At 37.8% G+C, this 12,861-nt stretch overlaps 1 protein-coding gene across 1 annotated transcript; it reads right to left on the reverse strand.

Annotated features, from left to right (window-relative positions):
- Positions 1-742: 742 nt before the first annotated feature.
- LOC121426886 lies at positions 743-12,612 on the reverse strand. Its single transcript, XM_041623291.1, has 10 exons — positions 11,508-12,612; positions 9,856-10,003; positions 8,967-9,239; positions 8,387-8,482; positions 7,820-7,950; positions 7,155-7,243; positions 6,097-6,355; positions 5,450-5,608; positions 4,070-4,165; positions 743-2,933 (listed from the first exon to the last, which is right to left on the reverse strand). Exons 1-10 carry the CDS (start codon positions 11,952-11,954, stop codon positions 2,253-2,255), a joined length of 2,379 nt encoding a protein of 792 aa, XP_041479225.1. The 5' UTR covers positions 11,955-12,612; the 3' UTR covers positions 743-2,252.
- Between the last annotated feature and the right edge of the window lie 249 nt (positions 12,613-12,861).

The following is a 12,861-nucleotide window of genomic DNA, read 5'->3' on the forward strand; positions in this document are numbered from 1 at the left end:
ATTGGGGAAAAATTACAATTGTAAAATTACAATGTTAAGTGATTGTCATAATCTTTTACATCATACAAAATGTTTAGTGTTTGTCAAAATCCACCTAAAATTTGTGTAAATTTTAGTTCAACCTCATAACCAACCACAATACAATAGTATTGAAACTTGAAAGTATTTTTTAAAAAGTTAAAAATGAAATATTCACCGAAGAATGAAGAAAATCACAGTTGTTGAATATAGTAGAACTAAAAACAAGATACACATAGTCATTGAATTCGAAATGTCACCCCGGGAGCATTTCATGAAAGGACTTGTCAGATGTTTTATCCAACAAGTACTGTTTTATCAGACAGTTACTATGGTAACAGTGCCTCTCATCCAATCATTTTGAAGGAAAGTTGTCAGACCTGACAACTTGTTGGACGAAAATGTTGATAAAACGCTCCCCTGGGCCCCGTAACCCAAAGTTAAGCGATTAATCGCTAATTTGAAAGAGTAATTTTAATTGGTTCCTAGACGGTCTACTGAGCAAAATGCGCATGCAACGATGATCTCGAGAGGCCATTTTATTTAGCGATTAATCGCTAATCTTTGAGTTACGTAGCCCTGGTTGTCCTATCTTTAAAAGGTGCACAGATCAAGTTAAGGACTTCATATGTTACTGGGCAGATGCAGTAGTTGAGAAGGGCTTTCCTCTTATCCGTGTTCTGACCACATGCCAGTAACATAATTTTTGTTTCTTTTCTTTTTATTTGGTACATTTGGGGGTAAATTGCCACTTGATATTGGTGTACAACTACTTTGTCTCTATGATTAGATGAACTGTTCAGGTACCAAATCTTAATTTTTGAAAGTGGTAAATAATATGTAGGCAAATTGACTGTAGGTGGGTATTAGATTGAATGGTTTTAGCCCTTGTGGTAGAAGATTGTCTCAGAATTAGACAAAGTACTTGTAGGCCAAGTGCATCTTACCCATTTTTGTACCATTTTGTCTTATTTTTTTGGGGAAAATTCTTTCCACATTGATATACAATGTATTACATGTACATTGTGCGAGCTCAAAAAGTGAACAATTTTCTCATCCAAAATACATTTTTTATAAAAATTCATTAATATATAACAGTGCTGTTAAAAATTTTAGAAACATTTGTATTGTTTGAGAAATCTTTTTTTTTTGTATGTATATAAAAATTACTGCCAAAGTGATGAAGATACCATACTTGTATTATCTCAAAATAAGTACTGATTTTCTTAGTTCACTCCACTTATATCTATATCTTTGGTAAGATTCTCTTTGGAGCAAAATTATCCAAATTTATGTGTTATGAAGGTTTAGGGAGGTCTGCTATTGTAATTTTTTTTTCAGAAAGAAAAGAGTATTTTGTATCTTCAGGGTTAAAAGTTTATGGAGTCACAAAATATAATTTCCTTCCAAAAGTGAATTGGACTTAACGAGTTAACACATTCCACTTTTGAAATGTCAAACTGACTTGATGTTATGTCAAAGTATTTCTTATTAATGCCAACAGTGTAAATGTGATCACATTTGTAGTTGTGTAAAGCAATAATTAGCACATGATGATGTGCAAATATTAATAAATATATTTGAATGGTTGGTTAACTTAACAATTTGCTACAGTATTTCTTCTTTACTACAGTGTTAAATTTCCTGTCAAGCACCGGTTCATTTGCATATACCTTGATGGCTTACATGTGCAGCTATAAAGTTAAACTATGAAATAAATTCCCAAAGGCTGTAATTGTTAAACAATTAACGTAATGATGAATTTCCCATCATTGCAATTGCGTAATTAACTTTTATTGCAAAGAAAAAGTGTGCAAGGTAATTAGGCAAATAAAGTGATGACTTAAATAAAGCTATCCTATGTGCAAAAAATAACAAATGCATAATCAATCATTGATGTATTGCAAACTCCTAAAAATAAATATCATACTGCAACACATGTAGGTTTCTGTATTCAAGATATGTGCATCTAAATGTAGCCTTTTACCTAATATCTAGCCTACGTTTAGTCAAAGGGGGGAGGGGGGATCGAAAAATTGACTAAGAGGTAATAGTACGAGAAATATAAATATTTCCAACATCTTTAAAATAAGCGTTATTTTGCATAATGTGATGTCCCCCACTCTTGTGAAAATCAAAATAAAATTTCCTATTATGACAAGATTTGTTTGAAAGACGCTCATAAGAACAGACGTTTGTTCTGTATAAAAAAAATCATTTTAATATGACCCTTCTCAAGAATCGTTCTGATCAAATGCACTGTTTGACAAGTCCTTTGCTGACCTTTTCCCTCTCTTCCCACGTACAAGCTTTTCCCCGTCAGACCTCGATCGAGGAGATGTACTTGGAGAATATCCATCATGAATCAATCTCGGAGATCTAGTCGGAGTGTTCCCGCCATGAAACAAGCCCGGAGATATACTCCTTTGAGATGTACTCGGGCGGTTCTCACCATGAAGCAACTTGGGAGATGAACTCGGAGAGTTCCCAAGACGAAGCGAACTGCGGGAGCCCATGGGGATAACATCGAACCTCGTTGGTGACGGGCTTCTGTGACTAGTGCCTTCGAGTGGCGGCAACCGGGTGCGGCTACGAGGCACTTCTTCCGTCGGTTCCGAAATAAGTATCGGCGGTCCAACGTCCGTGCTACTCGGCAACGGGGCCGACCTATTCGATGTCTCTTGCGAGGTTGCACTCACGCTTCGGTTGTGCGCGTGTAAGTTAGTGCGGGAGAGAACGGCAGACCCTTGTTTTGATTCCCTTGCTGGCTGTGGATCTGTTTGAAGCTGTTGCTTGGGTTCTCTGTAGGGTAAAGTGCTCTCTGTTGTACTTCCGCCCTGCAGTTCTTTCTTCAGAGGTGGGTCATGGAGTCTCACATAATGGCGGAGATAAGATCGAACTGCTCGCTCTCCTTGCTGCAGTTAAAGAAATAGCATATTCATATCAATAATATGATTTATATATCTCTCCCCTATTATGTTTAAAGCAGTATAAAGAAGGCCAAGGACTTTTTTCGAATGAACAAGGATGATTTTTTTTGAGATTACCAAAAACCTGAGCTTGTCAACATTATCAGTTTAACCGCAAGAGACGAGGAGAACATTGGGAAAATTTGTCCTCATTTTTTTCATCCTCCAATTGAGACATTGAGTTGTCAGAGAAACGCAGGTGTCTGTTATCATATGTTGTATAAAACAATTTTGTATACAATATCAGACTTGTCCATATCGGCGACTTTGAATCAACATAATATGCCGGGGGGGCCACTTCCATTCACGAGTGGATACCATGCGCGACCAAGGGGTCTCGAAATGCACCCTAAACACGTAATTTCCATATTCTGAAAATGAACCGGTGCGCCCCTTAACAAGTATTGGCGTGTGAAACCCTACCCTTAACAAGTATTGGAAACAAAAACGATACTCTTGGCAAATATTCCCTGAAATGAACCCTTAAACAAGTACAGGAATTTTTTATTGTTACGGTTCCTTCGGTCGTCGGCTTTACCTTATTTGGTTTAGTACGACCCCACTTCTACACCTCGCGCAAATCGGACTCTAAACACGTAGTGTTGGGCAAAAAGGACATCCTTTATAAAACATTTTAATTTTGTTTTATCATCCCCGCAAATTCGACCCTAAACACGTAATTTTCCTAGCGAAATAGATACCCTTTTTTCATTATTTTTGTGTTTTTGGCACCCTTATCACGTTACGTACGTAACGTGCCCTATCGTGAAAAAGACATCCTTTTTACGTGTTTTTTTGGTCGCGCATGGTATCCACTCGTCAATGTAAGTGGCCCCTCCGGGATATGTCCACATTTTTCATCCTGAAAGTTGTCGGATCTTGCAACTTTCCTCAGATTTGTTTGACTGAGAAAAAGTTGTCTGACTGTTACCATGGTAACTGTCAGATAATGCAGCTCGTCAGTGCTGGCAACTTCCATGAAACGGCCCCAATGCTCCTCCATCAATCAGAACTGAAGGAAATTGAGCACATGTGTGCACGTCATTTTAATGTCTAGTCCAAAAATAAACAAAATGAAATACCTCAAACAAAAATTGTATGTCGCCCTCTTCCAGTTCAAAATCAGTGGTACCAACATAGACGGTATCGATTCCAATCGTTCGGCCGATGTCCTCGTCCTGTGAATATTTTAATAGATAGCAAATACAAACATTATTGTGTCATATGGGGTGTTGCAAGAAAATATTTGCAATCGATTGCAAATATTCTGTTGGAATTTTACAATCAATATAACAATTGTAGCTGTACCAAATCATATTTCACTTCTTGTTTCAAGTGACAGTTCAGTAATCAATCACAAATGTACAATTATTTGTAAGACATCTGGGGCCGATTGCACGAAAGGGTCTTTGCAAGGACCGTCTTTCGTGTCGCCCATCTTTTATGATGCGCCATGTGAAACGCATTTTAAATAAATCATCTGCAAACATATTTCATTCGTTCATTAGAATAAACAAAATATTTGTTTATAAAATGATGTGATATATCATGAAATTGTATAAAATTTAATTTAAAAGCAAGCTAACGAATCTTATTCTTTATCATAAATTTCAGAAACACCCCGCTTATAGCGTATCATAAAAGATGGGCGACTCGAAAGACGGTCCTTGGAAAGACCGTTTCGTGCAATCGGCCCATGGTTAATGTTGTGACATTGATCACAAGTTTCTTGCAACGCCTCAATGAACAGATTACTGCTGTTATAAAAGTTAGCCCATCGCCTCAAGTAACCAGGGGCCCGTTGCAGAAAGAGTTGCAATCGATCGCAACTCTAAAAATCATGCGCAACTTGATTTTCAACCAATCAACAGCGCGCATTTGGGACTTGCGTTTGATTTTTTGACTCTTTCTGCAACAGGCCCCTGTACAAAGCTGAATAGCAATTCAGTAGTCAACAAGTTTGATCAAACTAAAAATAAAAATCATCAAAATCGGATGTAAACAAGAAAGTGGTGAATTAAGAAAGTTCTGACGTTTGAAAGCTGTGCATATTAGTCGGTATGCAAAATTGATCGCATCGTAGCATTGAGAAAACTGGGGTAAAACACATTAAACTTTAAATCCTACAATAAAAAATATAGGGGTGTGTCTCTCACGACCACTCGATTTTGAAGGTATTCATTTAACCTTTCCTAAACAGCTTTACACTAACAGGAAGGGGGTAGTTGCTTCTCCCTGTATTTTTGTATCAATTTTTAATTAAAATGTGCATGAAAGCCTTCCTTTTAAACCTTTAATTGCAAAATAAAACCTTTGTGATATGAATTTCGGTCACTTCACTCCCTCGCTCAATATGTTTTTATTATTTGAAGTATTCTTGTCCCCCCGATAAAAAATATATCCTGCTTTTTGCCTTGATTGCAGAAACGTCTTTTACACTATATGTATTAAAATGAACTTACCGTGGTAAAAATTCTTTTGACATTAACGAGTAAGGTGTCAGAAAGAGCTCCGAGGAACTGACCAAAAGACTTGATCTCTTTTCTCCCGTATCCCTCGAAACTGGATTGGATGGCCACGCCCCGTTTCTCAGCGAAGTCTTGTAATTCCTGATAGGTTATCTGACGAGGAAAGTGAAATCGTTATAAGGAGATAATCATATATCCTGAAGTACGGTTAAACAAATGCCGGATGTAAGGATGGCCATTTCCCAAAAGGGGAGGGGCGGGGCGCTTATTTTCACAGTGACATTACTAAAGTTAACCACACTCCCGGGGAACATTTTCCCTATACTGTTTCCATTATTCCCGTATTAAAAAAAGGAAAATATTTGAATTTTGCATCCACTGCTTCTGAAATCAAATGGATTGGAAATATGATTTTGAAACCTATTATGTTCACTACAGACCCTGCAAAGGCCAAATGGATTGGGAGAGAAAACTTCGGGTATTATTTAATACTTTAATAGTTAATCGTTTTTTTTCCTTTCCAGGCATCTATATGCCTCCCTTCTTCCCTTGCTTGGAACAATCCTTTATATGTCTGTTGATTATGCAGAATGAAATCATAGTGGTAAAAATAAACATGTAGTTCACGTCATGTCCTTTACCTCATCATCCTTTTCGTGGTTCAAATAGTCGAAAATATCATCGACTTGGCAGTTGTCCCCGAAAAGAGTTCGACGTTGCCCGTCCGTAAAGTAATCCACCTTCTTGGTAAATGCCTGCTGGAGTTCTTTTCTCGTGATCGAGCCGCTCTCGTCGACGTCGCTTTCGGCAAGGAGTCTAAGAAAACTCGACAACGCCTGGGTGATAATGGCGTGCTCACGCACGGCAGCATCTTTCACCTCTCTGATTCCTTCCCTCTTCCTTTTCCATAAGATAAGAAAAAGAAGAGAGAGAGAAGGGAGAGAGTTTAATATTATTATTAATATTAAAAAAAAAACTTTCATTTTGGTCGGATCTGTTTTTTGTCGCAATGTCAGCCTAGAATGAAAAAAAAGTTCAAGTTCATTGCAATTTTAGTGTATAAAATAATCTAATCAAGGAAGCTCCTTGATTTAATCGATCATGATCTTTCTTATCTTTTTCTGAAATTAAACTTTGCTTTTCATTGAATCTATAAATCTTTGAAGCCTGTTTGATAGATCAACACCTATTTATGACAAACGATACATTTTATCAAATTCTCTGAATAATGATAACATGCAATATTTACAAAGTGAATATTTCTGCCCCTCATGAATCAAAATGAAAGTGGACATTTAATTGGTTACACTTCGTAATTCCGATACACGTAAATTGCCTATACCTCGATGTTCGTTAATCCGAAAACAAAAATGGGTTCGTTAATCCGAACATTTGTGGCGTAATTCCGAAGGTTCGTTAATCCGAAAACGAAATGAGGTTCGTAATTCCGAAGGTTCGTTAATCCGTAAACGAAATGAGGTTCGTAATTTCGAAGGTTCGTTTGTCCGAAAACGAAATGAACAACAAACGTCATTTCGTTTTCGGATAAACGAACCTTCGGAACAACGAACCTTATTTCGCTTTCGGATCAACGAACCTTCGGATCAACGAACCTCATTTCGTTTTCGGATTGTCGAACCTTCGGAACAACGAAGCTTCGGAATTACGAATGTATACGCTTTCAATTCTATATTCTTACTTGGAAAGTTTTGTGTCAGGTCGTTTTACATTGTGCATTTTCCTCCTTTGTAGCTTTGATACCATAACATCCTGTTCATCGCTGCTGTACTGGAAAGATATGTAATTTGATAATAAAAAAGTTCAGATTTGATATTTACATATATATGTATAATTTTAGGATAAAATCGGTGAAGTATACGTTATAGATTATATGCCCTATCTGAAACATGATATTTTCTTTGTGCAAACATGAGTAAACTCCTTATAATTTCTTTATGATAATCGATTGAAGTTCAAAATTTAATTCGACATCAAGACCCGAAATACATCATTCGCCTATACTGCCATATCACTCACTTAATCTCCCTTATCTGTTGGAGCAACAGGACATTTAGTTTTTGAGTAATTAATGTCTAATATCTTTTAATTTATTTTGGTAGCCACTTTGATAATGATGAGACTGTGCTTTATAGGAACTGTATTATGCCAAACGCCGGTTGGAAAAGGCAAAAAGGAGCAACTTGGAACCAATGACCTCCCGTTCAAGAAGTGCAGGTGCCGATTAACCAATCAAGCCCGGTCAGTTCTAAAAGGATATTGATGTTATTTTATAGGCAAGATCCTTTCTGTAATTCTTTCACATATCTTCTATAAACATCGGTAGATACATCGACAGATACTTACGAGGTAGAGTCCGATTGTTTTCGGGTTAATGGTTCCAAATCGTTCCTTCTTGTCCCATAGTTTACCGATGTCTTCAAGTGGTTGAAGTCTTCTTAGCATACTGTCTTGAGGTTTCATCGAAAGCCACCAACCTTTGAGAAAACAATTTTGTAATTATAGTTGATATCGAAAATCAAGCTTTGTCATTCTAAATAATTCAAACTTCTCTAAATTGGCTTTTAAAGGTGCATTGCACTCTTTGACATCGAAAGTCGGGAATGGCTTGTTTTCGTTTAAGAAACATATGACGAACGATGTGCACGTTCTTCATTTTGAATGGGATATAGACATTTACTATTGACTTCTTTATTCCTTTCGGGGTTGCTTAACATGTTTCTTAAATATATATTTTGTAAATTCTCGCTTAACGGCCGTTCCAGTTATTTTGAAAATGTAAGTATTCATCGTTATATCTCGGGTCTTATTCAAATATCATGTTTATGATCAATAAACTGTGTTGATGTCGTTGTGCTCCAATTCGATATTTTATTAAGATTTTCTGAAAGCCTATTATTTTTAAAAACTTACCGTCATAGCAATGTAAAGGATAGTTGCAGAGGACACCTCCGTCTACGTAATAATCAGGACTCCCTTGTTTTTCACACCTCACCGCACCAAACAAACCTGAATAGATAAAATTTGAAGAAAATTGTGTTAGTGTCATCATTCATAAATTAATAGCAATATAACTTACCAATTTGACTGAATGAGATACTGTGTTTCGTGACAGATAGCTTTTTAGACAGGTAGACATAGCAAGTTACATATATGTTACCATGGTGACTTGTACTTTTAGAAGAAGTGATGATAGTACACCTTTTATCTCCATGATAACATATAATTTATTTTAAAGTCGATTATGCAAGATACTCACGTTACTATGACTACGTGTAACTTATTTTGAAGTCGACTTATGTCGCCATGACGACAAGTAGATAAAAGATTCTTGAAGTCGTCATAAAAAGTTAATAAGTCGACAATAATTATGCTTATTAAATGACTTGGCAAGATAGAAATATCTCGTCAAGTAGATGGGGATTTTAAGACTTTCAGTACAACGTTGACATTTTTCATTCATTTCCTTTTTATGATTCTTATTATTCCTCACCTGGGATTGCCAGAGACATGCGCACTGCGATCCTTATCGGCATATTTGGCGTAGTCTTCACGTGACAATACTCGGCATCCATGTGGTTCAGATTGGTGACCACGATACACAGCTCCTTGCCCAATCGGTCGTACAGCTGTTTAAAGGTAACATCGGCATCACCAGTCTGCTCCTCTAGTCTATCTCCGAACCACTCGAAGAGACGACGAGCAGGGTGCCACCCAAAATGCCTCAGGAGGTTTGGAAGAAGACTACACGTGGCACACCTTGCATCTGCATTGATTGTGTTACAAAGATTTGAACATTCATGAATTTACGCTTCTTAAAAAATATCTCACCACAAGGGCGGATCCAGATTTTTCCAGGGGGGGGGGGGATTTTTCAGAGGAAAATTTTGACAAGCCAAGAAAAGGTTTTCAACCACAAATTAAGGATATTTCGTACTTGAAAAAAATTGACAATAAAAAAAATCTCTTCAATTTCAATGGCATTTTTACATCACAAATTTTAATTTTGCTTCTTAAAAAGGGGCCTGTGCCCCCCCCCCCTGGACCCGCGGTCTGTCGCACCATGTAGTTTTATTCTCAATATTCAGTTTACCCACGATACCGGTAACACTCATGTATAAATATGGTAAATCAATTGAATAACTGTGGTTAAGTCCTGGGGCCCGTTTCACAAAACTTGTTATACATGTAATAACAAATTTGCAATAACAGTTAAAAGCTACTGGAATCTTTCAATCTGATTGGCTGATAGTCAATTTGTTAAAGTAACTTTGCATTTGTTAATATTAAAACAAGATTTTTTTTAATGAAACGGGTCCTCACAAAATAAACTAGTCACATTCTGTCTATTCTTCGTCTGTTGTTGGTCTTCAATTTCTTACCTAGGAAATATCCCTGGAGGTTCATGCTCAGAAATTCTCTCAGTTCATAAGAGTTGTACCCGATCGCCATGAGGGTCGCAGTCATTGCCCCCGCGCTTGCCCCTCCGAGGCGTTTGATGTTCTTCCATATTCCAACTCTTTCAAGCTCCTTGGTAACAGAAAGAGAGAAAAAGGCAAGGATGATAACGATTATGGTCACAGTTATTGGTCGGGATGATGAAGATGATGATGGTGGTGATGATGATGATGATGGTGGTGACGATGATGATGGTGGTGATGTTGATGATGATGGCGGTGATGATGATGATGGTGATGATGATGATGGTGGTGGTGATGATGATGATGGTGGTGATGATGATGATGATTAGTGGTGATGATGAGTGATGATGATGATGATTAGTGGTGATGATGATGATGATGATGGTGATGGTGGCGATGATGATGATGGTGGTGATGATGATGATGATGATGATGATGGTGATGGTGGCGATGATGATGATGGTGGTGATGATGATGATGGTGGTGATGATGATGATGATGGTGGTGATGATGATGGTGATGATGATGATGGTGGCGATGATGATGATGGTGGCGATGATGATGATGATGGTGATGATGATGATGGTGATGATGATGATGATGATGATGATGATGATGATGGTGATGATGATGATGATTGTGGTGGTGGTGGTGGTGAATCATGTTGTTGATGATGATGATGGTGATGTGATGATGATGATGGCGATGATGATCATGATGATCATGACGATGATGATATGGTGGTGGTGGTGGTGATAATGAATGATAACGTCGATGGTGCTTAAGACTAGGTAATATGCTGCTATGATAATGATAACGATGATAACGTATCATTAACGAATCTTGATGACAATGATTTAGATGTTGGTAATGATCTTATGATATTGACGAACAACTTATTCTTAAGTGCAATTTAAATTAATTAAACAAAACAACTGAAACTCACGTTTACAATTTTATTTGGTCAGGGAAGGGAATATTTAAACCGATCTCGTTGTAAGAGAAATCAACGTAAAACTGAACAGCTATTCATTATTGCAAAGAAAATCAATAAAACACTAAAACCGTTTCTTGAATGCATGAAAACAATGGTTATCGATTATAACCGCACCCTATTAAAAACCATGGACACTGCAACTGACCTTGTAAAAATCGATCGGAATTCCAGATTATCCTGGAACATTTATATGCTAATCAGTCAGAGATTGTTCATTATTTTTCAGGGGTCCTGGTCCCGGTTGCATAAAGTTCATGAAGTTACTATTATGGTAGCTTTTCCATCTAATGGTAATTACATGGTTACAATATTCAACACTAAATCAAAGAAAGAAAATTTCATTAAGGCTACCATTAGATGGATAAGTTATCGTAACTAAAATCTAGTCGGGGATGGATTGGGGACAATGAACGGAGAGTTTGACACAATTACAACTGACGTTGTTTTACTCAAAGACTATACTATAAATTTACAAAGAGAACTGTACTCAATGGAAGAAGAAAAAATACCAGAAGTATGAAAAGGGGCAATATAAAGCAAATGTATTTTAGGTTAATTGATGTTTCCAAAATTTAATTCCGATAATGCAATTGTCAGCATCTGTATGACAACTCACCCGGATAGCACCAGCATACGCCAAACCCTTGTTTCCTCCGCCTTCGAAGATCAAGTTCTCAAATGGGTACTCGAAGACTTCATGGTCAATGAGTTCCACGGAACTGTTGTCCGTGTACCACGAGGCGTCCGAGAACGACGCGTCCGATCTGATCGACTTCATCGAGTCCGTCAGCTTGTTCCTGACGTCCACCGAACTTTTCCGGAGTATTTTGTCGATTTCCATCGAACTGAAGACACTATGGCTGTGGTAGGACAGAGGGTTCAGAGTGGGCCTCCGCTTGGGTTTCTTGCGGTTCGACTTCGGAGATCTGGAGGATGCTTCCCCATGACGGCCCTTCTTGCGCCTCCTGGTGTTGATGTTGCTGGCACCACTGGATCTTACCTCCCCTTCTTCCTCACATGTTGGCTTCGGAGATGAAGCTATCTTTGACCCCTTTGATCCCATGTTTCTTGTCACTCATCAACTAAAAAATGTCAACATTGGTATTCTTACTGCATCCTGATCGTCTCTAACCTTGGTGAGTATGCCTGATGTCTAACAACGATATTTCCTTTCTTATTCCTCATATTCCTCTATTCTGTTTAAATTTCCTACTATTCATCCTGCGAGATTCGTTCCCTTAATTGATCTGAACCAAATACGTCCCTCAGCTGATATATTACATCATATTTTCCTTCTGTGACATCCAGATTCTGTCCTACTGGATATTCTTGAGGTGTTACCGTAGGCTACAATCTCGATTCACCTATAGCATAGTCAATAGAGAGTCCCTCTCACAGTCCACTGGCACTTATTTCTTTCCCATGATTTCCTAGCCCATTCTACCAGGATTCTGGCAGATGTCACAATAACTTGAACGATTATTCGCTGACAAAATTCCCTTTACCTACTTCTTGAAGTGGTCTAGATTAGATCTGATACATTCCGTTGACATTTCTATACTGTAATGCCGTTCTTGAAGTCTGCTTCTAGAAGTTAACTTCCTCCTGCTGAAGCAAACCCCTTCCAATTCCAGTCTGATGTTGGTGAAGAGAACTGTTCGAAGGAATATCTCTCCTGTTTACCTTCATCTATAAAGTCGGCCTTGTCCGTAACCACGCGAATGACATGTACAGTAACCCCATTTCAAAACCGTACACAATAAAAAGTATTGATCCCCTCGAAAGAGGCTTTTGGAGATCTAATGAATATTCATAAACCGAAAGAGCCATCTTCTTTGTCATTTTGGATGTATATATGCGTCAGTGGTTTCATTGAAGAAATTCGTTATTTGAGTGGTGGTAGTTCTTTCATTTGTTGTTAAAGGAACCGCTATTGAGATGACTTTAGGCAAGGATCAGGGGCCGATTGT

The sequence above is a fragment of the Lytechinus variegatus genome, chromosome 13 (genome assembly GCF_018143015.1).
Source record: "Lytechinus variegatus isolate NC3 chromosome 13, Lvar_3.0, whole genome shotgun sequence".
NCBI lineage: Eukaryota > Metazoa > Echinodermata > Echinoidea > Temnopleuroida > Toxopneustidae > Lytechinus > Lytechinus variegatus.